Source organism: Alligator sinensis, unplaced genomic scaffold (assembly GCF_000455745.1).
Source record: "Alligator sinensis unplaced genomic scaffold, ASM45574v1 scaffold738_1, whole genome shotgun sequence".
In the NCBI taxonomy this organism is placed as follows: domain Eukaryota; kingdom Metazoa; phylum Chordata; order Crocodylia; family Alligatoridae; genus Alligator; species Alligator sinensis.
In genome coordinates, this window is record NW_005842382.1 from 131,799 (window position 1) to 156,822 (window position 25,024).

The window sequence follows — 25,024 nt, forward strand, 5'->3', positions numbered from 1 at the left end:
GGGGTGGGGCGGGGGGGGGCAGCCATTTGGGGGGGCTGCAGCAGCTGGTTGGGGATGGGGCCAGGTGGGGCAGCAATCGGGGGGCTGGGGTGGGGCATGTGGGCCTTGCAGGGGGGTGGTAGCCCCTGTGGGGGCCATTTGGCTCCCGTTGGGCCAAATTCCTTGTGTGGGGGCCAAACCCTTTGTGTGGGGGCTGAACCCCCTTCTGGAGGGACGAACCCTTTGTGTGGGGGGCGAACCCCTTGTTGGGGAGGCATAGTCCTTGTGTGGGGACTAAACCCTTTTTTGGGGGGCTGAACTCCTTGTGTGGGGGTGAAACCTCTTGTGTAGGGGCTGAATCCCCTGTTGGGGGGCCGAACCCCTTGTGTGGGGGCCATCGCCCTGTGGGAGGGCAGCAAAATATGTATTCATGAAACCTGTATTTAGCGAACGCTTTATTATTATAATAAGGGACTCCGAGACTGCTGCAGTGGGTAGAGGGGGCAGGGAACTCTCAGGGCTGCTTCAGCAGTCCAGCTGGCACAAGGGGTAGTGTCCCCAGGTACCAATTGGCCGGGCCCCAGAAGCTCCTGAGAGCGAGTAGTCTTGAGCTACTTGCCAGGGTGGCTTTTTATACTGCTGGGGACAGCACAGGTGCTGTCTCCAGGCTCAAGCTCCCCCTGGCTGAAGATCCTGGAGGAACCAGGCAGGGTTATTTTGCTCCAAGTGGCACAATTTGCTCCACAACAAAGTGCATGTCTGAGCACATGCGCTGAAGCAAAAAGCCCCAGCTCAAATTAGCACTGTTTGTATTTGAGCTGCTACAAGCACATGTGCTTGCATGTGTGGATGTGCCCATAGGGTTTAATTCAGTGATGCTCAACCATGGTGCTGCAGCACTCTGGGTTACCTTTAAAACCTTTTAAGGATTCTGTGGAATGCCATGCAATGTTAGCACTTAGGGAAATAAATGATGCGGACGATAAATCCAGTTTAAGTAGAAATTCATAGTGTTAAATATCCTGACCTACTCTGGTCTTCCTGAGTTCTTTGCAACAGAAGTGCTCTATTATTTTTCTGTAGTCAAAAAAAAAAAAAAGGGATTGAAACTTCAGGGCTGGCATTTTCTGAGGGATGCCACGAGTCTAAAAAGGTTGAGAACTACTGGCTTAATTACTAGCTAAGAATAGAATACCGTACTGATTTTTAACTTAGCTCTTTAGTATTAAGTGATTAAATGTGTTTAAATAAAGCTTCTAAGGGATGAGCATCAGAGATTTTGGAGGATCATGGAGAGGATCATTATAATTTCAATGAACAGTCAGTCATCCACAAGACCTAATATTGGTTAGAAAAGTGAGCTAAATTCAATTCAGAAATAAGTTAGAAAATCATGGAACAGTTCAGAAGCTTATCTGGGTAACTTGCTGAAGTTTGTTTAAACTAGAGCTTAATTTGGGAGTGTTCAAGTCTTGCAGGTTCTGAATGAAGATCAAGCAAGTTGAAATTAAATTGATAAATTCTATAAGACAACAAATAACTATGCGACAGTCTCACATTCAGTATCCACCAAGGAAGATGGAAAGGGAAGCAAAATGTTTAGTGCATGCAATACATTTCAGTCCTTGAAGCAATTGGTTGGGTCAGCATGTCTGTGGAACATGCAGATCTGAAGGGTCAGGTCACTGTAGGTGATCTGTGCCTTGGACATAAATATTTGGCTTTAATTTTTTTGGTCCTTTATCCTTTCTTATGGTAATCTCCAAAAGGAAAATGAAATTTGAGTTAAACCTGGATTTCTTCAGAGTATCTCTACAAAGTAGCTGGTTACCTGGGATATTTCAGCACAGAAACATGTTGAAGAATGCTAAAATCTGTGTTCATATGTTTATACTGCTGCAGTCTTAAGCAATTATCTTGTGCAGTTATCCCGAGAAGCATCATGATTTTGTGAGCAAGACATTTTGGAGCTGTTTCTTACGCTGGCATTAATAAGTTGCCTGCAGCAAATTGAGCTCTTGACAGAGCCCTTTTGGCATAGTTTTGTGACTTCATTATCTGTTCTTCCAGCCTGAAGAAGCCATAGAAGTGTATGAACAGGCTTTAAAGAAAAACCCCAAAGACGCAGCTTTGGCAAGTAAAATTGGAAAAGCCCTAATCAAAACTCATAATTATTCAACGGTATGTTGTAAGTACTTTAGGAACATGCTGTGTAAGTGGAGCAGTGCCTTATTTAATGCTATTTTTCCCCCTTCTAATATGCAGATTGAACATTTTTGGTATCTTCACAGTAAAATGTTTTTCTCCTCAAATGCTGATTTCTTTTTTCTTTTCCGTGACAGCTAGAGACTAGCTAATGTCTTACAGAAAGCTTGTACAAACATTCTACTTGAGGAAAACCACGTTTATATTCTTTTTCATTGCTAAGTTCATCTTCATAAATATTTGATCTTATTTGCATTTAAGAGTTCACCTGTTCTAGATTGCTTCCTTCATGAAGTTGTGAAACCCTGTTTATCAAAACGTAATCAGAAATAAATGATGGTATCACAGTGCAGGATGGAACTTCATCTTGGAAATAAGCAATGCGTATTGGTGCATTTTATACAAGTTTTCTGTTTATTTTACTACTATCACAAAGTACACAAAAATGCAAGATAAAAGTGTGTGGAATTTGCTTTTTATTTACAAGAATTGCCTGGGTTAAGACAGTAGAACAGATGTTTTCTAAAACATGCTTTGGACATGTTTGTATGCTTTAGTTACCCTGATACAGCTCAATGAATTGATGACTGTGTATTTAGCATTAATTCTTAATAAAATTTTGAGTATTTATCTGTGGAGATCCCACACTAAATGCATGTGCATGTAATGCAGAAGACATGACAGTCTTTGAATAGTACCATTAATGCACTGGTGCCATGCATCTCGTCCTCCTCCCAACTCCTACATCTCAGCAAGGAGCTAAGGAACTGTGCCCTAGTTCCTTTGGCAGTGAGATGGAACAAATAGATTTTTCCTCTTCTTTGTAATTTCTTTACAATTAGGATTTACTAACAACATCCCTCCTTTTTCCTCCCCCTCCCCCACCCTCTGCCCGCCTCTTACCTTTAGGAATGAGAGCAAGTAATCACTGCCCTTTTGTCTTGGAGAGTCATCTATTGGCACATCTCTATTTGCTGCTCATTTTCAATTTGAACAAGAGGGTCAAGGATGTTTCATTAAAGTTGTATTCTTCATCAAACTTTACACCATGAAATATCATATTTGCTTGATTCTAAGACAAGTTCCACCCCCGACATTTAACATGAGGAAGAGGGGAAGACCCTCATCTTAGAATTCAGTACAAGGGCAGTGGAGGGACAGGTGGCCTGTGGATCAGCATCTAGTTCCTACCTGGTGTTACTGCTGCAGCTGCATGTACCCACCCTCCGCCACCTCTCCCAGTAGCGTGTTTTCCCCAGTGCAGCCTCTACTCCCCGACTTTCCCCTTTCCCTCTTCTCACCCTTGCTCTGAACTGGCAGGCTCTATCCACATGGCATGGCTGTTGTGGGGAGCATGGAGCAAAGATTAAGGCAGTGTGGGAAGCAGGGACCAGAGGCTAACAGGAGGGCAGGCACAAACAGAGGGTAAGCAGATTGACCTTCCCACACAGTGCCGTAACAACGAAGTTTGGCGCCTGGGGCAAAACCTGCAGCAGCAGCCAGCCCTTGCCCCACACACAGATCCAGGTGGCACACGCTTGCCTGGGAGTGCATGCAGTGGCAGGAGCTGCCCTTCCCCCATCCCCACGACACCTCTGCCCCTCCCCGCCCCCAAAACGAGCAGCTCGCAGTTTTGGCCTGTGCCCCACCCCAGCTGGGCAGGGCCTGTTGGCGCCCCTTTGCTTTGGTGCCAGGGCAGTTGCTCTGCTTCCCCCACCCCCTTCCTGCAGCACTGTTCCCACCCCACCTTCCCTCCTAGCAGTGGGAGTGAGGGGGATGAATTGAAGATGATCCTCCAGTAACTAGATTCTATACATTATAACAAAATCTATCCATTGTTCATCTATAGAATCTAATTATTGGCAGGTGGGCTTAAATTCAGGGTCATCTTTGATTTGGTTAAATGTGTTACATGCATCAACTTTCAAGGGTAAACAGATTATCTCTAAGTCTTAGGCTAGCCATACCAGTACTAACTGGTGTGCAGTTTTTAAAGTTAATTGAGGCATAAGATCTGTTTTAAGATTGGCAAAATGCAACATTAGCAACTGCTCCCAGGCTTGAACCAAAGACCCGTACCATTCTTTCACCAAGTCCTAATCAAATCTTGGGGCTAAACTTAAATAGATACCTCTTTTCTCAAGGAGAAGCTTAAACTTCTGCTTTCTTTCTGGCAGTGGGGTGCTGAGCCAACTAATGCAGCAGGGCTGGTTATTTGACTAGTCAAAAAATGCTTGTTCATTTGACCTGTTAAATATTGTCAAATATTGATCAAATATTTTAAGCATTAACTTATTAGCACAGTGAAGGGAAGTAACTTTAATATTCAGTAGGTTAGATACTTATGCCAATTACAAAAAAAAATTTTCTTTTATAACTGTCAATGTTGAGTAAGCATAAGTGTGAATTATATTCAAGACAAAACTGTTCTCCTTTTCCTTGTTTTTATTCCAAAACTCCAGGGTCAGCCTAAACAATTATACAATAAATAAAGGAAAATAAATTAATCAGAAATAAAACACACATAACACTATAAAAGACAGAGACCAGTGTTTTAAAATGCAGTTATGCTAAGTAGGCAGCAGGTCAAGTTTTCAAGCATTTTGCTGTTTGTGTTTGGGAATACCTGTAGTCACAGCAGATGGCCAGTAGGAGAAGCTTTTCTATGCTGCTGGTTTTGGTTCTTTCTAGGCCTGTGCGAATAGGGAAAGTATTCCATTCAGATTCGGCTGATTCGGAGGACAATGATTCGATTCGGAGATACGGATCACTGTCCTGAATTGATTTGGCCGAATTGGCTTCAGAAGATCCGGGGCCGATTCAGAAAGATTTGGCGATTTGGACCAGCTGGGGAAAGGCAGGCACAGCTGGGCGGTTGCATGTTCTCCCATGGCTCCTCTGGTGGTGTCTGCCTCCCCCCGGGCAGGAGGGACAGGGAGCTACGGGAGAAGCCCGCATGGCTGCCCTGCCCGGCCCCATCTCCCACCCGGCCCCAGCCTAGTCCTAGCACTTAAAAAAGCCCCGTACTCACTGGTTGCAGCAGCAGTGATCAGGGCCCCTGAGGGCTTGTGGCAGAGCCCCCCCGCACAGTGGGGGGCAGTAGGATTTGCCCCCTCCCCCACCTGGCACCCATGTGGCAGCTGCCCCACGGTGCACATACAGCGTGTCTCAGCAGGGTGCTGCATGCGGCCTGGGAGCTGGGGCCGCTGGGTGGAGCCACCCTAGCTCCCACATGGCATGCAGTGCCCTGCCGAGGTGCGCTGCACCCATGTCATTGGGCAGCTGTCATGCGGGTGCCGGGGTGGGGGGCAATCCCTGCTGCCCCCCATTGCCCCATGCTGCGCAGGGGGGCTCTGCCATGAGCCCTCAGGGGCCCGAATCACTGCTGCCAGAGCCAGTGAGTGCAGGGCTTTTTTAAGTGCTGGGACTAAGCTGGGCTAGCTGGGGGATGCAGCCGAGCAGGGCAGCCATTGGGACTTCTCCTGCAGCTCCTCTGGCTGTGCCTGCCTCTGCCCCAGTGTGGGGAGCCATGGGGTCTATGCCCCACTGCCACTTTCCCAGTCAGTGAAGGGAGGCAGGGTGCAGTGCAGGCACGACTTGCTCTGGGTGGTAGCAGGGCATAGCCCCCACCCCAGCGCTTCCACACCTGCATCCCACATCCCCTCTGCCCCCCTCCCTGAGTAACGCACCCCCCCCAAACCCCAGCCCCAGTCTCTCCTTCCCCCATGCCCCTTCTCTCCCCCAACCCCAACAGACTTACCAGCGGGAGGCAGCTGTGTCAGCTGCCTGTTTAGTCTATGGCTGAATCTCCGAAGCAGCCGAATCTTTTCCAAATCGATTCGGATGCTTCAAATCAGTTCAGAGATTTTAATTGGTCTGATTTGATTTAGATTCCAAGATTCGGTCCCTGAATTGGGCTGAATCTCGGCCAAATTGAATTGGCTACCGAAGCTTCGCATAGTTCTATTTCTTTCCTCAACACTGAGTAGCTTCTGCAGCCCCACAGGACTTAATTGGGAGGGGAAGAGAAAGAAAGTGGGAAGACCTCAGGAGAGAGGAATAGGGCAGAGTGTGCCTGTTCCTGTGTTGTGGGAGGGAGTGGGGAAAGGAGGGGAGAGAGAGTTGACTTTTTTTAAAAAAACTTTGTAAGCCTTTATTATACAAATACTAGAAACAAATGGTGAAAGTACAAAGGCGTGTAGTCCTTCCAGGGGCTAAGCATAAAACATTTGTCAGTGACAAAAAGCAGATTGAAACCCTCTCCCCCATGCCCCTCATGGGATTACACTTGTAGGACTTTCTGTGTGTCTTCTACCTTGCATAGGGCGTTCCCAGGCCGATCTGCCATTGGCCCGCCCACCTGTTTCTGGGCCAACTGCCTGCTTTCTCACCTGCCATGCCTTGATGATATCTAATTAAGTTGTTCATTAGTGGGAGGCTGCCCATTTCTTGCCCCAATGCCAGGGGGCGCTATCTGTGGCTCTGTTCCTCCTCTACACCACAGTCCAAGCCTCGCAGATGGCATCCGCAAATGTTAACTTCACTGGCCCCACACTGGGCCCCAGAATCCTCTAGTCCAGACCCCTACAAGATCCTTCCCCTCAGGTGGCCTATTCTGCACCCATTCTGGGCTGCCTAGCTCCCTGAACTATTTCCTCACCGCAGCCAACAGTGCCCTGCCACAGGACTCCTTGATGGCTTAGCATGGCACAAACTGGTCCACATTGTGTGAGAGAGAGAGAGAATCCTGACTCCTTGGCAGCTGCCAACTTTAGCACTGAAAATGACAATAGAAATCTTGAAGGCAGGGCAGATTGGTATCTTGTAGATTAAGTAAATTTTAGCTGCATAAGCGTTTGTCTATGTAGGGACTGCAGGATGCAGGGCTTCTAAATAGAAAGCAGTTATTAGAATACAAAGAGTAGGGAAGGAGGAGAAAAATGGAGAGAGCACTGTTGGTAGATACAAGAAAAAAGCAATCAACCCACTGAGGAACATAGAAGTATTAGCATTACTAATGGACTCAGTGTCAAAGTCTGTTACTGTGTCTGTCTGCAGAGTTGTCCTTGACACCGATGGCACTCATGATCAACTTGGGTTGGAATCTCAGAGCCTATTTGCAAGTAGTCGTGTTGGAGATCAGTGGGTGCATCTACACATGCATTTACTGCGCGGTAACTTATTGCTAAGTTACTGTGAAGTAAAGGTTTTTAGGCCAGCGTTTACACATGCAGCTGTGAAAGCACAGTAATGCTGTGTGTGGTTTAGTCCCAAGTCAGTCCACAGAGTGTTCCTGCACAGTAAGGCATCTACATGTGCGTTATTGCACAGTAACTAATTGGGCATAAATTTGATACCTGCATCAAGTCAGCATAAGTTGCCATAGTTTACATGTGCAGTAACCTAAATTATTATGCAGTAATGTGCATATCTAGATGTGCCCGCTATGGCATATCTATCTCCCAATGGATAACTTCAACTTTTGCCCCGCTGTTCAGCTGGATCAGGGAGGGTCTTGCTTTAAATTAGGGATATGCACTTCAGAGGCCTGACTCATTTGTCTCTGGCAGCCCTATTTTAAATTATGCCTAACTGACCAACCACATATGTTGGTCAGTGGAAGCTTGGACAAAAAACTTGGGAGGAGTATAAGAATATTGCTTGGGCATGGAGGGATGAAATTAGGAAGGCCAAAGTGCAATTGGAGTTGCAGCTAGCAAGGGACATGAAGTGTAACAAGAAGGTTTTCTACAAGCATGTTAGCAACAAGAGGAATGTCAGGGAAAGTGTGGGTCCCTTACTGAATGGGGGGGAGCCAGCTTAGTGACAGATGATGAGGAAAAGCCTGAAGTATTCAATGCTTTTTTTACCTTGGTCTTCACAGGTAAGGGCAGCTCTAAGACTACTGCACCTGGCAGCACAGTTTGGGAAGGAGATCAGCAGCCCTCAGTGGTGAAAGAACAGATTAGAGGCTATTTAGAAAAGCTGGAGATGTACAGGTTCATGGAGCCAGATGAAATGCATCTGAAGATGCTGAGGGAGCTGGCTGATGTGATTGCAGAGCCACTGGCCATTATCTTTGAAAACTCATGGCAATCGAGGGAGGTCCCAAATGACTGGAAAAAGGGAAAATATAGTGCCCATCTTTAAGGAAGGGAAGGAAAAGGATCCAGGGAACTACCAGCAGTCAGCCTCCTAGCAGTCAGCCTCACCTCAGTCTCTGGAAAAATCATGGAGCAGGTCCTCGAGGAATCCATTCCTAAGCACTTGGAGCAGGTGATTAGGAACAGTCAGCATGGATTCACTAAGGGCAAGTTATGCCTGACCAACCTGATTGCCTTCTATGATGAGATGACTGGCTCTGTGGATGTGAGGGAAAGCAGTGGATGTGCTATACCTTGACTTTAGCAAGGCTTTTGATACTGTCTCCCACAGCATTCTTGCAAGCAAGCTGAGGAGGTATGGGTTGGATGAATGGACTGTAAGGTAGATAGAAAGCCAGCTGGAGTGATGAGCTCAGTAGATAGTAATCAATGGGTCAATGTCTAGCTGGCAGCCGGTATCAAGTGGAGTGTTCCAGGGGTTAGTCCTGGGGCCAGTTTTGATCAATATCTTCATCAACTATCTGGAAGAAGGGGTGGATTGCATGCTTAGCAAGTTCATGGATGACACCAAGCTGGCGGGTGTAGAAGACACACTGGAGGGTAGGGCTAGAATTCAGGGTGACCTAGACAAATTGAAGGATTGGGTCAAAAGAAATCTCAAGAGGTTCAACAAGGATAAGTACAAAGTCCTGCACTTCATATGGAACAATCATATGCACCACTACAGTCTAGGAGCTGACTGGCTAAGCAGCAGCTCTGCAGACCTCCTCCCCCCCACCGGCACCCGTGTCAGCAATATGCCCTTGTTGCTAGGCTGGTTAACAGCATACTGGGCTGCGTTAGTAGGAACGTTGCCAGAAGATCAAAGGAAGTAATTATTCCATTCTTCTGCACTGGTGAGGCCACATCTGGAGTACTGTGTCCAGTTTTGGGCCCCCCACTTTAGAAAGGATGTGGACAAGTTGGAGAAAGTCCAGTGAAGAGCAGTAAAAATGGTTTGGGGGCTGATGCATATGACTTATGAAGAGAAGCTGAGGGAACTGGGTTTACTTAGTTTGGAGAAGAGAAGACTGAGGGGGGATTTGATAGCAGTCTTCAACTACTTGAAGGGTGGCTCCAAAGAGGATGGAGCCGCAGTACCCAAACTCTGACAGATTTCACACCACCAATTTAAAATGATACAACCTTAAGTACCACCACCAAACTTTTGTCATATAAAGTAATTATAATAAATCTGTTAGCGCGTACCACTGACAGGTTGTCTGCAAATCATTGGTGGTACCTATACCACAGATTGGGAACTGCTGAGCTAGACTGTTCTCAGTGGTGACAGATCACAGTCAAGGGGCGACTGTCTCAAGTTGCAGCGAGGGAGGTTATGGTGGATATTAGGGAAAACTTTCTCACTAGGAGAGTGGTGGAGCACTGGAACAGGTTACCTAGAGAGGTGGTACAATCTCCATCTGTGAAGGTTTTTAGGACCTGGCTTGACAAAACCCTGGATGGAATTATGTAGGTGGGGCTGGACCTGCTTTGAGCAAGGGGTTGGACTAGATCACCTCCTGAGATCCCTTCCAACCCTAATTTTCTATGATATGTTAACATATGGTTAACATACAACCCATAGGTCCTAGCAGACACCTTTCTGGTTATTGCATAGCAGGGAAGAATCCAGGGGTCCTTGTGCCACTGACACTGCCTATGTGATGGGTTAGAGGGCTACGTGACAGGGAAGGTGACTGTGTGCCACCAGCGCAGTCCATGCAGGGGCTACCCCTGTAGCATGCATCCTGCGCTGTGGGTGGTCCTTGCTGCACCAAAGAGACAGCCCTTGCTTTAAAAATTATTTGATGTACTCTATTTTCCTGTTCTTTCTAGAATAGTGTCACTAGTTAGCAAGAATTCTGTGGCAGGTAACAGCAACTTTATTTCCTTATACTAAAAATGCAGGAAAAGATACCAGGTTTTCTAAAGAGGGTTGAGTGATTCCACCCTGCCCTACTCATTAGTCATTTCTAGTTCATAAAAAAACCCCAAACCAACCAGTCTAAGAAATGTACCAAATAACAAAGACCTAAAGAAACTAGCTCACTCTAGGGGTAAGGCTGATTCATGAATGTCTTCAGCTTCAGATAATGAATTGTCAAGTCTTGTTTGCAAAGTAAAGTTATCTGATCTGGGATAACTCTCCATCCTCCTTTCAGGCCAGATTGCGTCAGGACTCTAGAGCAGTGTTTTCTAACCAGTGTGTTGTGGCACAAAAGTTAACCATCAGAAATGAAGAGATGTGCTGCAAATTTTGCCATGGCAGTGAGATACAATTAGCTACAATAGGTATGAGAATGGGGAATGCCTTAACAGGTGTGTCGCAGAAAATTTTTATTAATGTAAGTGCTTTGGGCTGGAAAAGGTTGGGAAGCACTCCTCTAGAGGAGTTAAAAGCCATTAGTTATGAGAAACAGCTGAAGGCAAGTCACTGTTATAGACAGCTATAGGTGCCCCTCTATACATGCAGGTAAAGGGGCAGTGGAATCTAATGTGTGATCCCACAATCATGCCTCCTGCCATGCACATGTGATCATGCATTAGTTCCCATTGCACTTTACAGCCAGTGCAGAGGGAGCCTGGGATCCCCCTGCACCAGCTTCTATGGCTGCAAGCCCCACAGTTTACAAGGCTGGCAATAGTGGAAGCATTCTCCCTCCTGCCCCTGCGTTGAGGCCCACACCTGATGAGGCATGGGGGGGGCAGGGAAGGGGCACCTTTCTCCCCACTGCAAGCCCCAGAGCTAAGGAAGCTTGCAGGGGAGACAGCAGGGAGAACTCTGCCACTGCTGCAAGCTTCCTCAGCTGCAGGGCTGGCAGTGAGTGATGCAACCCTGTGCCTTGGAGCCGTTGAGTTGATGGGGCTCCCAGCCAGAGGAGAGCACCTGACCACACGTTCAATTTATAGCTTGATAAGAACAAGCCACAAAATCATTACCTGCTTTTTGTAGAATAACTTTGTAGTTTATTTCTTGTTTTATCATGCCATTAATTGGTTGAATGTATAGCTGAGTCACAACTTAAGGTATGATTAACTGGTCAATCGTGTCTTTAGTGTAACATCCAGATAGACAGCAACTAGATCTGTGGTCCCCATGATAGCAATGTGAAGAGTATTGCAGTTATGGAATTCTGGTATTTCATTTATGTGCAGGGAAAGAATACAGGTAAGAACTCTTTTCTTTTGAGGGTCTAGATTTAAGTTTACTTTCCCTAAAAAGTTTCAGAACCAAACTACAATCATTATGTCTTATGCATGGCTTAGAACAGAGATGTCCAACTGAAGGTCCATGGGCCATGTGTTAACATACAGCCAGCACATAGCCCATGAGCCCCAGTGGGCACCTCTCTTGCTGTCATGCGGCAGAGATGAGTCCAAGGGTCTGTGTGCCACCAGCTCAGATTTGTAAGTCTTTCACACACCAAGGACATGCTAGGCAGAACGCACAAGAGAAATTAAATCAAAGGAATTCTGATTTTTTTGTAATTTTTATTTGTGATTTTAAAAGATTAAGCAGGAGATTTAGATTTAAAAAAAATTGTTTTGCGATGGCTTCAATGAATTAAATACTTGTGAGTTTCAGGCAATTGGTTATTATGAAGCTGCATTGAAGAGTGGTCAGCAGAATTTCCTGTGTTATGATCTGGCTGAGCTGTTGATGAAATTGAGGCAATATGAAAAGGCAGAAAAAGTACTTCAGCAAGCTTTAGATCATGAACCAGGTATGTATTAGTTACTTGATTTACAATAAAACAGAAATTATTCTTTGTGTTTGTGATTGTTACGAATAAACAAGTGTAGCATAGGCATTAAATTTGACATTTTAACCATTAGTTTACGTACTGTATAATGAAAAAGATGCAATAGGATATAAAATAAATGTAACTTTTATTTAAAGATACCTTACAAAAAAATTCTAAATTTGGGATTTTAACTAAGCAATATAATTGTTTGAACTTTTTCTTCTTTACTCAAAATGTGCAGAGAGGACCTGAAAAGTGTTTTGTTAACATTCAGTGCTTTTTGTCTAAGAAAGAGCATTTAGCAGTGAACTTTGGACTTTTTCCTGGTTAGAAAACCATTAGGAGGATATTTTTATTGTGTACCCGTTAACAAAAAATTATTTCATTTAAAATATTAATTGACCATTGAATTTATAGAAGAACAAACTGAGTTTTAAAGTCTGTTTCTCTTAACTTGTTTTCATGCTTTCAACTTTTTAATGTCACTGTTGTACTAATTAACCAGTTTTCCAACCTATACCAAGTCTGCATATTTAATGAAAAAATAATCAGGAAAAGACTTACCCATGGTCTGTACTATGTTGGAATCTGTTTTCTTTATTAGTTTATATATTATCTGACTCTTGGGTTAGTGAGAGCTTCACTAACCCAAGAATCAGTTTGGCTTGCACATCCTTAAGCTTTCTTACCTCATTATTTAAGAGGCAAAAAAGCACAAGCCAAACTTATTTCTCTCTTGTAGTTCTTAAAATTTTTCTCATGTCTTCTATGAATCCTTAAATGAGGATTCTACAAACTCATTGAGAGAGATGTGGAACAGTTGCGCATAAATTATAACTGTACACTATATATTGTTCGTCAAAATAAAAATGAAACCCCCACAGAAAGTATTGTATGGAGTAATCCTAAATTGGCTAAGAGGAAGGCTAGATTTCATAATAAATTTCTTCCAACTCTGTTAGAATGTTTTCTACACAATAATAAATAATATGTCCTTCAAGACGACCTGCTTATTGAGTGTTGCTCATTGTATTTTAAATATTTTAAAAGTGCATTTTGATATATATCTATTAGGGTCATCTATATCACAGACTGGATGAGTATCCCGGAGCTGGTCAGCAGGCCACACTGGGACTGGCTCCTTATGGAGCAGCTGTGGAATGGGCTAGGCCCCTGGACACAATGCCTGTGGCGTGCAGGCAGCCCAAGGGTGTTGGGTCAGGGTGTTGCATGCAGACCCCTCTGTGCCATGTGCAAAGCAATTGTAGTTTGTGCTGGCCCTAAGAGCCACATGCACAGTAAATCCCAGGGCATGATGTGCACAGCTGGTCCAGCCACACATGTTACATGTAGCCTGGTGTGCACACTCCATGTGGTGCCCTGCCAACTGGCTCCAGGTCTGGCAGGCACGGCATGGAGCAGATGCTCCATGGTGGCCTTCCATGCCATGTGCAGTGCACATGGCCAGTCAAGCCCATAGGGTAAGAGCCAGCACATGGACTCAGTCCTGCAACCCAAAGGCCAGATATGGCTCACATGATCCCTGTCTTTAACACACAGCTCTATATTTTGATTTCAAAGTAATAATCCTGTTTGAGTGAATAGAGTCTACATCTACTGTGTTTTAAAGCTGCCATTCTCTGTCAGTTTGTAAACAGATAAACATTATAGCAAATAGTTTATATTCCTCAAAGCCGTTTCTTTAAAGGTTTAACACAACCACTAAGTGAAGCTTAACTTCCAGCTTTTTGTCTAGTCCTTGAAACATGTTAAAATAACCAAAGTTATACTTCCTTTACTGTCTGCATGAGAGTCCTGTCAAAGCAAGGCAGTTCTTGAAGATTAACCAATACTTAAGGCACATCATGATCTCCAAGATCTCCCTGCTCCCACTGAAACCTACCAGGCAGTTTATGTTGGGCACAGACAGAAGTGACAATTTTCACCGGATCTGGCCCCACACAGTGGTCTATAGCTGTGACCAAACATAAGTGCACAGCTGCAGAATGCTTCACAAGTGGCCAGTTGGGCGAAAATCTAAACCCTCATTGCATTATGGTTCAGATGAAGATGTTTCAAAACATAGCATCTTCTGTAACTTGTCTGCCTGCCTGCCTCCCAGCCTGGTGCTGCTTTCAGAATGGGTGGGGGAAAGGGAGTGGAGGGAGTTAGATCTGGAGTTTTTTTTAGCCCCTGTTGGAGTGTGTATTGGAGTCTTCCTACCTTGCAGGAGCTCCAGTACTTCCATCCCATCCTCCAGCGTTGGTTGGGAACCCCTAGATCGAGCTCCCTCTTCTCTCTTTCCCCCCCTCTCCCATTCTGAAAACAGTGCCAGCTTGGAGGGGTCAGGGGCTGTTGCTAGGGGAAACTGGCTGCAGGCTTGATGCCAGTGCCTAAGTTCCCCTCCCTCCTGGAACCAACAGTGAACTTCTGTTTGGTCCAGGGGATCATTACAACTCCAGAGCACTTGCTGCAAAGTGTTTTCAGTTACAGCGAGGAGCTGCGCTTATGCCTGTAGCCATTGATGTCAGTAGAGGCAGTTTTAAAAGCTTAATTTGTAGTTCATAGAAAGCATGCCACAAATACCTTTGTCTGTCTCATTCATTGGAAATATAATTTTTTGTTTTTGAGGAAAAACCTACAAAGACTGCTCATTTATTCATTCCTAGTTGTGTATTTTTCTTGTTGTTTGTTTGTTTACTGATCTTCAAATTCTTGCTGGATTAATTTTTAACCTTCTCCAGAGTTTAATTGTTTTATTTGTTGTACTGTTTGGACTTGATAGGAACAAAATACAGTCCTAACCTTTCAAACTTGAGCTGCTACACAACTCCTTTCTGTTGAAATACAAATATTCAATCCACTTTTCTTAGACTTTTGCCTGGAAGATGTATACAACTTCATTCTTTTGTTATCTTGCCCACAAGATGTTCTCAAACCACCCAATGCAGACAGTTCCAACTATAATCATGTTTCTGTTTCATACTACTCTTACAGTAAATGAATTATCTTCTCTAATGGAAGATTGCCGTTACCATGTTCTCCTAGCAAAAATTTACAGCAAAATGGAGAAGACTAATGAAGCTATTGTTTCATTACAACAGGTAAAACTAAAAGAACTGAATTCCTAAATTTTTCCCTAATATTCTGTAGAAATAAGAATGGCTGAAGTGTATTTAAGAAATAGAAAATAAACCTAAAGTGGGATTGCCCAGAACACGGGTTAAGGGCCCAGTAGTGGTCGAATGTTAATTGCTTTGTTAGATTTATTAGGTGACCTGTTTAGTGTTTTTGTTTGTTTGTTAGATTTATTGGGTTATATGAATTTGGGATGTAAAGTCCAAGTCCTACTTGACATCACATCATAAAATCTGAGATCATTTCATTAGAGCAGTTGAAAACTGAATGAGTAGAGAAACTACTAGTTTACACAGGCATTTCCCTCTAGTTCAGGGCTTCTGCATATTTGCAGAGCAGTGTGAGGCAGCTTCTGATGGCAGTGCTTTGCACTTTGCTGTGTACAAAGGACCTTAAGTTCATTTTGTTGTTAAAAGGCAGCATTAACAATAAGAAACCATGAGCTGGATTATCACCCAGAATGGGGTTTACAGAGAGTCCTGTAATGGAGACTGAAGTAGGAGCGAAATTGCAGCTAAAGCAGGGGCAGGCAATTATTTCAGGCAGTGGGCAACTTACTGAGTTTTGGCAAACCATCGAGGGCTGCATGACAGGCAGCCGGGGCAGATAAATATTAATTTTCTAAATTTTTAGGGGCCCCGCGGGCCGGATAGAATGGTCTGGTGGGCTGTATTTGGCCCCTGGGCCACATTTTGTCCACCCCTGAGCTAAAGCAACAGGCTGGTACAGCGGAGGTGGTATGCAGCTGAAATCCCCATCTGGTCCAAAAATTGATTATCTACTCGTTTGTCATTCTCATTTGAACGAGAGTGTTGATCTCACAGGACTTACTCTACCATACACAGACCATATGGCTGGGACAGATGTGTAGGCATATGTGGTTTGTGGTGCCACAAGATGCACACCTTGCTCCTTAAACCATATACCATGCTGCTAATTTGCAGTGCTGGGGCAAAAAAGCCTTAAGAAAAAAAGCAGCGCAAAGCACACAAAAGTGCTGTGTGCTGGGACAAACGCAGAGACGGGGGAGCAGGCAGCCCTAGACTGCCTGCTCCCCCATCTCCATGCACTGCAAAGCCCCCACACTGAGGCACCCTGTGCCCCAGCCAGCTGGAGAGTGGCACGTGGAGATGGGGAAGTAGGCAGCCCAGGGCTGCCTGCTCCCCTGTCTCCATGTGCTGCTCCCCAGCTGGTTGAGGCACCCTGTGCCCCAGCCAACCCCCTCTACAGCACATGGAGCTGCGGGACAATGTGTCTCTCTGCAAACCACATGAACAGGGGCATGCACTCCAGCATAACATAGCAGCACAAATCTGTGCTGCTACTATTTGTGCTGTTGCAAATGTATACTCCTGCTCATTTGGGCGTAGCCTGGGTGTTCTACTTTCATTTGTTACACTTATAATATTTCTGTTCTCAGGTATCTTTGATATAGTATGAGGAACTTCTAGATTTGTTGTTTAGTCATGTTACATGGGAGTTCAGTTTTTGCGTTTCGGCCAGAGTTTAAAATTTCATGTAGAAAAATAATGAACCTTTTTGCAATTTTGTTGACTTAGGTCAGTCTTACAGAGAGAGAAGTGGGATGGCACTTTTGTGGTCTTCCTGAAGGACTGCTTGTCAGTATGTAATGAAAACATTTTTAATTGAAATTTGAATTTGAATGAAAACATTGATTGAATCTGCTGTTAGATAAAAGCACCAAAAAGCTCCACTCAAGTGCCCGATCTATACTTTGACCTGGCTCTGCAGCATCTGTAATGTGCTGCTGCTTCTAATAAAATGTGGAGTTTTTAAGGTTTAAGTGTCTGCAAGCAGCCCTTTTTTCTTATTATGTAGGATCCCTTTGCCCTTCTTCCCCAAGTTTGAGCTAATTGTCATCACTTTCTTGTGGCTTGTAGAGTGCTCCAGGTGCCATCTGGTTTTACAGGTGGCCAGATCTTGAACAATTTAGGTGAAAATGCATGGAACAAAGAAAGCATTTGTAGATCAGTGACACTGGTTATTACTACATTCAAAATTGTCTGCAACTCTTTACCAATAATAGCTCTGGGAAGCTTATATACCCTATAAGTAATTTGTCTTCAAGTGTATTAACAACAAAGCTCCCTGAACAAGGTCCTGACTTAACTTTGCTTGCTAAATACCTGCCCAAATAAGGTTTTGTAGTATTTTTAGGAGATGCCAGGTCTGGTAGGCTACAAAGGTTGTCATTTCAAACATACCTGCTTTCACACTTGACTTGTTGTTTAAAAAAAAATCTAGCTGGATCATATAGATCCATTTATAAAGAATTTCATTTCACTTTGGTGGAGAAATGGATTTTTCAAGAAACCAGCATGGTTCTGTATTCAGCATTCTTTTCCTGGTATTTAGATCAGGAAGGTAGGACAGGGTTTGAGACGAACTGGGCAGCACCTGACTAAGTAAGTGGTGTCTTATAAAAGCTCATGCTGCTCTCAACCAATTAGTCTGAAATCAGGCAGAAGGTAGAGCAGGGTGACAATAACACTATGATTTGTAGATGTTAAACTGGGACTAGTGCATACAATAAAATTATTTTAAGCTATTTATGAAACTGTGTATAAAATGCCAGGGGGAGTTATCTTAGGAAAAGACAAAGGCTTTTACTATTTTCTGTGTGCAAATAGGTTAATTCTTATGTGTTTAAAAAGAGGGGAATAACCCAAACATCTGACTGCATCTTCTTTAGCAATAAGAACTTTATGTGGAGTTCCCCTCCCAATCTGGGAAGCATCTTCAAGATGTTCTATGACTGCTGCATCTCTTGTGTATTTTTTTGTGTTTTTGCATAATTACATTAACAAAATGTATTTTATTATATTGGTTGTATAGAAGGTGTATAGCATGCTAATTTTCTCCCATCTCTTTTCCTTTATTCTTTTTTTATTTTAACTCTCACTAGGCTCGGGAGATACAAGCCAGAGTACTCAAACGAGTTCAGATAGAGCAAGTGGATGCAGTTCCTACACAGAAGCAGCTGGCAGCTGAAATTTGTGCAGAGATTGCAAAACTTTCTACAGCCCAACGAAACTATGAGAAAGCAATTAAATTTTACAGAGAAGCTCTTGTTCATTGTGAAACAGATAACAAGGTCAGTCCTATTATAAATAACTGTTATGTTGTCTTTCATTGTACATGCCTTGCTATCTAATCCAAAACATTTACTTGTTAATTACAAAGTGAAATGTGTGTGTGTACCTTTTTTTATTGCTGCTTCACACTGGATTTTTTTTATGCTTGTTTCTGGGCTGGGCTTGTCTTTACAGCAGTATGAGATAGGGGATACCTCAAGTGTTGCCTGTAAACCAACTTCTGGCCACATGTACATTTTCTGTATCAAGTTAAATGATGCTTGAAATTTATGTTAGTTGGCCATTTTGGTGGGTATGGTATTGAGGTTGAAGTGCATCTCATGCTTGAACTAGTATTGAAATGGTGGAGCAGCTGCAGGGTGTAGTTCTAGTTAATTCAGCTCATCAATTCCTCATTATCAATCCAGCCACTTTGTAGCTTAAAGTGTTGTTTCCCTGAGTGGCTGCTTTCACTTGAATCTAGGTTAGTTCAAGTGAAGTGACTTGAATTACTGTTGCAAGCCCTGATAAATATCAAGTCTTTACCTTTCTTCCCTCTCCATACCCCCTGGCCCCAGCAGACTGGGTACTAATGGAATAATGATGCCAGATACAGAGATGATGATTACCAAATTAATTACTATAGTTTTACTGAAATTAAAAATTGTTTAAAAAAAAAAGTTGGACTCCATGGACACCTATACACATGTTGGACATCTGCTCCGACGTGTGCTAATTAGCACATTGGAGCAGACCCGATTAATTAATTAATTGAGTTAATTAAGCAAGTCTGCTGGATTTAAGCAAGTGTGCTAATTACCATGCCCCAGCAGGTGTCAATACTCTGAAAATGTCAGTGTATTGACTTGAAGTAGTTCTCAAAGTCTGTGAATGCTTCCTTTCAATCAGACTCAGTCCATAAAGACTGTCATGGAATATGACTACAATCTACTATATACATGAGCTATTGGAACTCTGCCCCCTGCTCTCTATGTGGCAAGGCAGTACATCTCTGGAATTAATAAAAATCCATCCATATCAGCCTAGCAACACTTCACTCATCAGGGGCCCAGAGTTATTTTCATCTGTTTGTAAGCATCACAAACAAGAAGGGATATAGGGATGGTGCAAGTCAAGGCTTATGTGGAGACACTTTCATATTTTTGTGCTCAGATCATTTGGTATGTGCACTTGCACCTGTGTCATTTAGGTTGAGACTCCAGCAAAGCCAAATGGAACAAAGCAGATCTTATACCAGTAGCTCCCCAGTGGCCATGGCTACTTTGGTTTGCAGTTTCCTGAGATGTTCATCAGTTCAGTCACACGCACAGCTCTCCAGCCAGACTTCCTGATGCAAGATGGATACAAGTTGTATCATCCTTATCTGTCTCTGTATCTTGCAGCCTGATGTTTAGATAGTCCGTTTTAGCTCTGACAAACTTAATTTTGTTCAGTGTAAGTTCCATCCTTCCTATCACGCAGTAGAAAAGAATCTACAAAAAAGATCGTTTTTTTTCAAATGGAAAAGATTTCAGCCATGGTGATATCGATGGCATGTTTCTTCTCTGCACTCAGCAGTGTCAGTTGTAGTGGACCGTATATTGTCACTAAAATTTGAAAGTCTCTTTCTCTCTCTCATAGTTAGTACCTGTAAGTGTCTTCTACCTTGCAGTTGATGATTCCATAGTATTCTTATATATTCACAACAAGACTCCTCAAAGAATGTAAGGATCTCTTTATATCTGAATTACCTATGGTTTTTTTGTGTGTGTATAATGACGTTTCTGAATGAGCCATTATGCAATTGTCTTTTACTCTGTTTTTCCTTTAAGTCAGGGGTAGGCAACATTTTTTGGCCGGAGTGCCAAAAAAACCACAGTGTCTATCTTGGAAGGTGCTGGAGTGCCGATATGCCAGAGCCCGGAGCAGCTGTTTGCAGCCTCCCGGCTGCAGCTGGCCCACAGAGCCCAGTCTGCTCCCAGCAGGGCTTGCAGCCTCCCAACCACCTGCTTGGGAGCAGCCTGGGCTCCGTGCCTGGCAGCAGCTGCTTAAAGCTTGGGCTGGTGGTGGTGTGCTGAGCAAAATGGCCTTGCGTGCCATTCCCTGCTTTAAGTTATCTAATGACTATAAGTTCTGCTAGGAGGGCAGGGGAGTTGAACTCATGATCCACTCATACTATTTTTCATAATGACAATCAAAGCATGCAAAGTTTTACCAGTGTTGTTCTGAAATTTCACATTAAACAAATTGTGGGTAGTGCTGTACTATGGGACAGATAATGCCTGGAAAAGATATCAGAAGAATCCCATGTTGCTGCACACATGAAAATACTGGAAAAAATGTTGGAGGTAGCAGAGGTGTCAAATATGCAGCCTAAGTCTTAGATCCAACCCTTGGAGCCCCATAATCCATCCCCCCCAGTTCTGCCCTTTTGATCCACAAGCCCTGTGCATAGTGCTGGGGACATGCACTACCCACAGTGCTTCCTCAGACCTAGTCTTGGGCTGTGCTGTGCACGGTGCTCACTGGGGCCTGGTCTTGGGATGCACTGTATATGGTGCTCATTCATGCCTGGTCCTGGGCTGCTCTGCATGTAGCACCCACTCAGGCTAGCATCCCTGACTGTCCCAGGTAGGTGCTGAGTATACTGGATCAGTCATACAGACGGAGTGGAGGGTAGGGGTCTGTGGGCCTGACCCCATGGAGAATGGCCCATGCTTATCCAGCCTGCAGAACCACATGAGTTTGCCACCCCTGTCTTAAAGGAATGAGTTCTGACACTAGAATCATAGAAAATTAAGGTTGGAAGGAACCTCAGGAGTCCATTTAGTCCAACCCCCTGCTCAAAGTAGGACTACCCCCAACTAGATTATCCTAACCAAGGCTTTGTGTAGCTGGGTCTTAAAAACCTCCAAGGATGAAGATTCCAAAAATTCTCTGGGTAACCTGTTCCAGTGTTTTACTACTCTCCTAGTGAGAGAGTTTTTCCTAATATCTAACCTAAACTTGCCTTGTGGCAACTGAGACCATTGTGCCTTGTTCTGCCCTCTGCCACCACTGAGAACAATCTAACTGCATCCTCTTTGGAACCATCCTTCAGGTAGTTGAAGGCTGCTATTAAATCCTCTCTGTTGTCTTTTTCTCCAGACTATATAAGCCAGTTCCCTCAGCCTCTAGTTCAAGTCTGAGATGCACTTGAGCCTCAATACCATACTCACCAAAATGGTCAACTAACATTAATTTAAAGCATCATTTAACTTGATATAGAAAATGTACATGTGGCCAACAGTTGGTTTGCAGGCAACACTTGAGATGTCTTTACAGCAGTATGAGATAAAGGATAAGCCCAGCCCAGAAATGAGCATAAAAAAAATCCAGTGCGAAGTCATGTTCCCCAGCCCCCTAACCATTTTCATTGCCCTCTGCTGGACTCTCTCCAATTTGTCCACATCCTTTCTGAGGTGGGGGGCCCAAAACTGAATACAGCATTCCAGATGTGCTTCACCAGTGCTGAATAGAGGGGAATAATCACTTCCTTTGATCTGCTGGCAGTGCTTCTACCAATGCCATCCAATATGCTGTTAGCCTTCTTTGCAGTAAGGGTACACTGTTGGGTCATATTCAGCTTACTATCCACTATAAACTCCAGGTCCTTTTCTGCAGAACTGCTGCTTAGCTAGTCGGTTCCCAGCCGGTACCAGTGCATAGGATTGTTCCGTCCTAAGTGCAGGACTTTGCACTTTTCATTACTGAACTTCATGAGATTTCTTTTGGTCTCATAGATTTCTTTTGAGTTAGTATTAGAAAAAAATTGTAGGAACTGATGCATCCTGAGATCCATTTTGATTGTCCTTTTTCCTTCAAAAGATGAAAATCCAGACTGGAACTGAAATGATTGTGAGGTGCAATCATGAGTCTCCTTTTTTCCTAACATTTTAATGTAACCGGTTTTGTAAGTTGGAAGTAACATAGCAAAAGGAACTCCAAATATGGCATTTTTGAAGTTTGAAAACTCAAATGATTGAATTTTTGGCAAAATTCCCTTTGGCTTCGGCAGGAATAGCTTTGGACTTATGGTACCTTTTTCCCTTTGTTAATTTTCTGTGGCTGTTGTACATGATGATGGAACCTCAGCCTTAATGAGAATTCTGCTTTTGTAACTGTCTGTTACTAGTCATATCATTATTGTTCCTGATGATGAAAATGTAAATAAAAATAATAGAATTATAGGATTGGAAGGGACCTCACGAGTCTAATCTAACTGCTCAGTTAAAAATCTTGCATCAAGTTGCTTGTACTTGATATTAATCAAAGTATGGTAAAAAAAAAATGCTTCTGGTGGTGACAAGATTTGAAAAAACTTGCATGTATTTTTTTCACGTATTTTTTTTTGAGAGAATTCCACCCGAGATGCTTGAAACCGGCATCATAGTATATGAGTGTTACACAATCATTAATATACCTATCTGCACAACACCCTATGACAGATTAACAGTGTTGGGGTTTTTTTTTTCTTTTTCCCAATTGAGACATAGGGAGAGACTAAGTGACTTGGCAAAGGTCACACGGCAAGTCTGTAATGGGGGGAAAAAAGTTAAACCCAGGACATCTGACTTCAGGCTGCTACCCTAACCATGATCCATCATTCCTATCTGAATTGCATAAAGATAAATGTTTTTTTTTCATTCTCCAGGTCATGTTGGAACTTGCACGTTTGTACCTAGCACAAGATGATACAGATGCCTGCCAACATCAGTGTGCATTGTTGCTTAAAAACGACCAAGATAATGAAGCAGCAACAATGGTTAGTGAGTTGTAATAATGTAATCTACTATATCAAGAGAGCTACAATACTAAAAGTGTTTTATATGTGCTGTCTAAGATGAGATGGTTAAGATGATCCATGTTACAAAAACGTGGTTACTGTCAGTTTAGTAAAATATAACATGAAAAATATCACAAGTGTTTGCTTGTATTCACATCAGATCATTATTTAGTACAGGCAGTCCTCGACTTACAATGTTTCAAGTTACAACGTTTCACACTTACAACATGTATAAATTGACATCCTGTTTCAACTTTATGATGTCAGTTTCGACTTTCAACGCTTGATCCGATCCGATGCCACGCCAGCAAACAAGTTCACTGTGTCGCTCATTTCCCTGGAGAACATCTGTCCAAGCTTCCTTGGACACTTTTTCTTTAAGAAAGCAGACAAGACTCCTGAGAAGACTTCAGCCAAGAACCCTCAAAAAATCCAACCAAGAGCCTTTCAAAAAGTCCAGCAAATACACCTCAAAGAAGTCCTTCCAAATCAATATGATTGCTATTTACAATATAAATACATTATTGTAGCTATATTATTCATCTGTAATTGATTGAGTACAAAATTCTGGGGTATTTTTGGTGAAAATAGGGTATCGGGCCTTGGTTCATGAACCAATCCCCCATTTATAACACTGTTTCTTATGAGAAAATTGGTTCTGAGTTGCAACATTTCAACTTCAGACGTGGTTTTCAGGAACCAATTGTGTCATAAGTCCGAGGACTACCTGTATAATTTATAACTGTTAACAAGTTTAGCCTTTCTATCCCAAAACAAAAATCTTGCTACAAAAACTTGAGGAACAGAAATGGAGAGGGATTGTATGAAGAACAATATTCAGAATATGGTTTAATTCACATTGTACTAACAGTTCACTGTAAGAAACTAATGTTATCCTTTTAAAACACATTTTTTTATTGCTACACTTCTTGTCTATGGATGATGTAACTCAGACTGGCCATCATATGGAGAGAGCCTCCTTTTAAGGTGGAACCAAAGTTAATCAGTGGTTTCTTAACTGCACAGTTATTCCTGGGGCCTACCCTGGAGTCACTAAGATTTCACTTTTTTTCTTAAGTATATAATTTTATAGTACTGTGTAGGTATATCTGAGATTTTAAGAATTTGTTCTTACTGTTGATACTTTTTAAAAAAAGATAATTGGATTTCACTTCTTGGATTCTCTGATTTTAGCTTTTGTCTTAGATTTATTTGAGGAGTTTTATAAAACAACCATTTTTGACCATATTTTGTAACTTGGGGGTTTTGTTTCTTTTTTTTTTCTTCTTTGAATGTTTTGATCTTACAGATGATGGCTGACCTCATGTTCAGGAAGCAGAACTATGAAGAAGCTGTATTTCATTTTCAGCAGCTCTTGGAATGCAAGCCAGGTAAAAAAAAATCTGTAATGATGTCTCCAATCCTTCCTGATCTAAATTTGCATGGACATTATGGGAATAAATCGTTACAACATGTTTCAGTGATGTTTCTCTGAATAGTGATGTGCTGAATAGAAACAGCAAGTCTTTGTGCGTGTATGTGCATGCACAAAATAGCTACGGTACATTTAATACAGAAAAATATGAACAAAAAATTATCAAAATGAAATACCATATTTTCTCTCACAACCTCTCCAAAACAGAGTGCACATTCTTTTTGGGAAGGTGAAATGAAGGAAAAACTTTTCCTTGAAATTATAAAACGTACGCAGAATAAGTCATAAAATGCATCCCTCACTGCAGTATTGTGGCGTCTCTCTCCAGTAGAAGCCATCCTACTGTAGCCACCAGTAAAACACCAGCAGCTCTGAGGGGGTGAGGGAACCAGTTGCTGCCCCATTAGCCATGTAGCCGCTGCTTACTCAGTAGCAAGCTGTTTGACAGCAACAGG

General features: G+C 43.1%; 1 protein-coding gene across 2 annotated transcripts in view; it reads left to right on the plus strand.

Annotated features, from left to right (window-relative positions):
- The window catches only part of TTC21B (tetratricopeptide repeat domain 21B), a 70,520-nt gene that overhangs the window by 30,559 nt on the left and 14,937 nt on the right, over positions 1-25,024 (plus strand). For both annotated transcript variants that reach the window (XM_025210957.1, XM_025210958.1), the window contains 6 exons: positions 2,050-2,160; positions 11,917-12,055; positions 15,074-15,180; positions 18,141-18,329; positions 23,003-23,113; positions 24,444-24,525. In XM_025210957.1, coding sequence (XP_025066742.1) covers positions 2,050-2,160; positions 11,917-12,055; positions 15,074-15,180; positions 18,141-18,329; positions 23,003-23,113; positions 24,444-24,525 — 739 coding nt within the window. The remainder of the gene's footprint in view (positions 1-2,049; positions 2,161-11,916; positions 12,056-15,073; positions 15,181-18,140; positions 18,330-23,002; positions 23,114-24,443; positions 24,526-25,024) is intronic.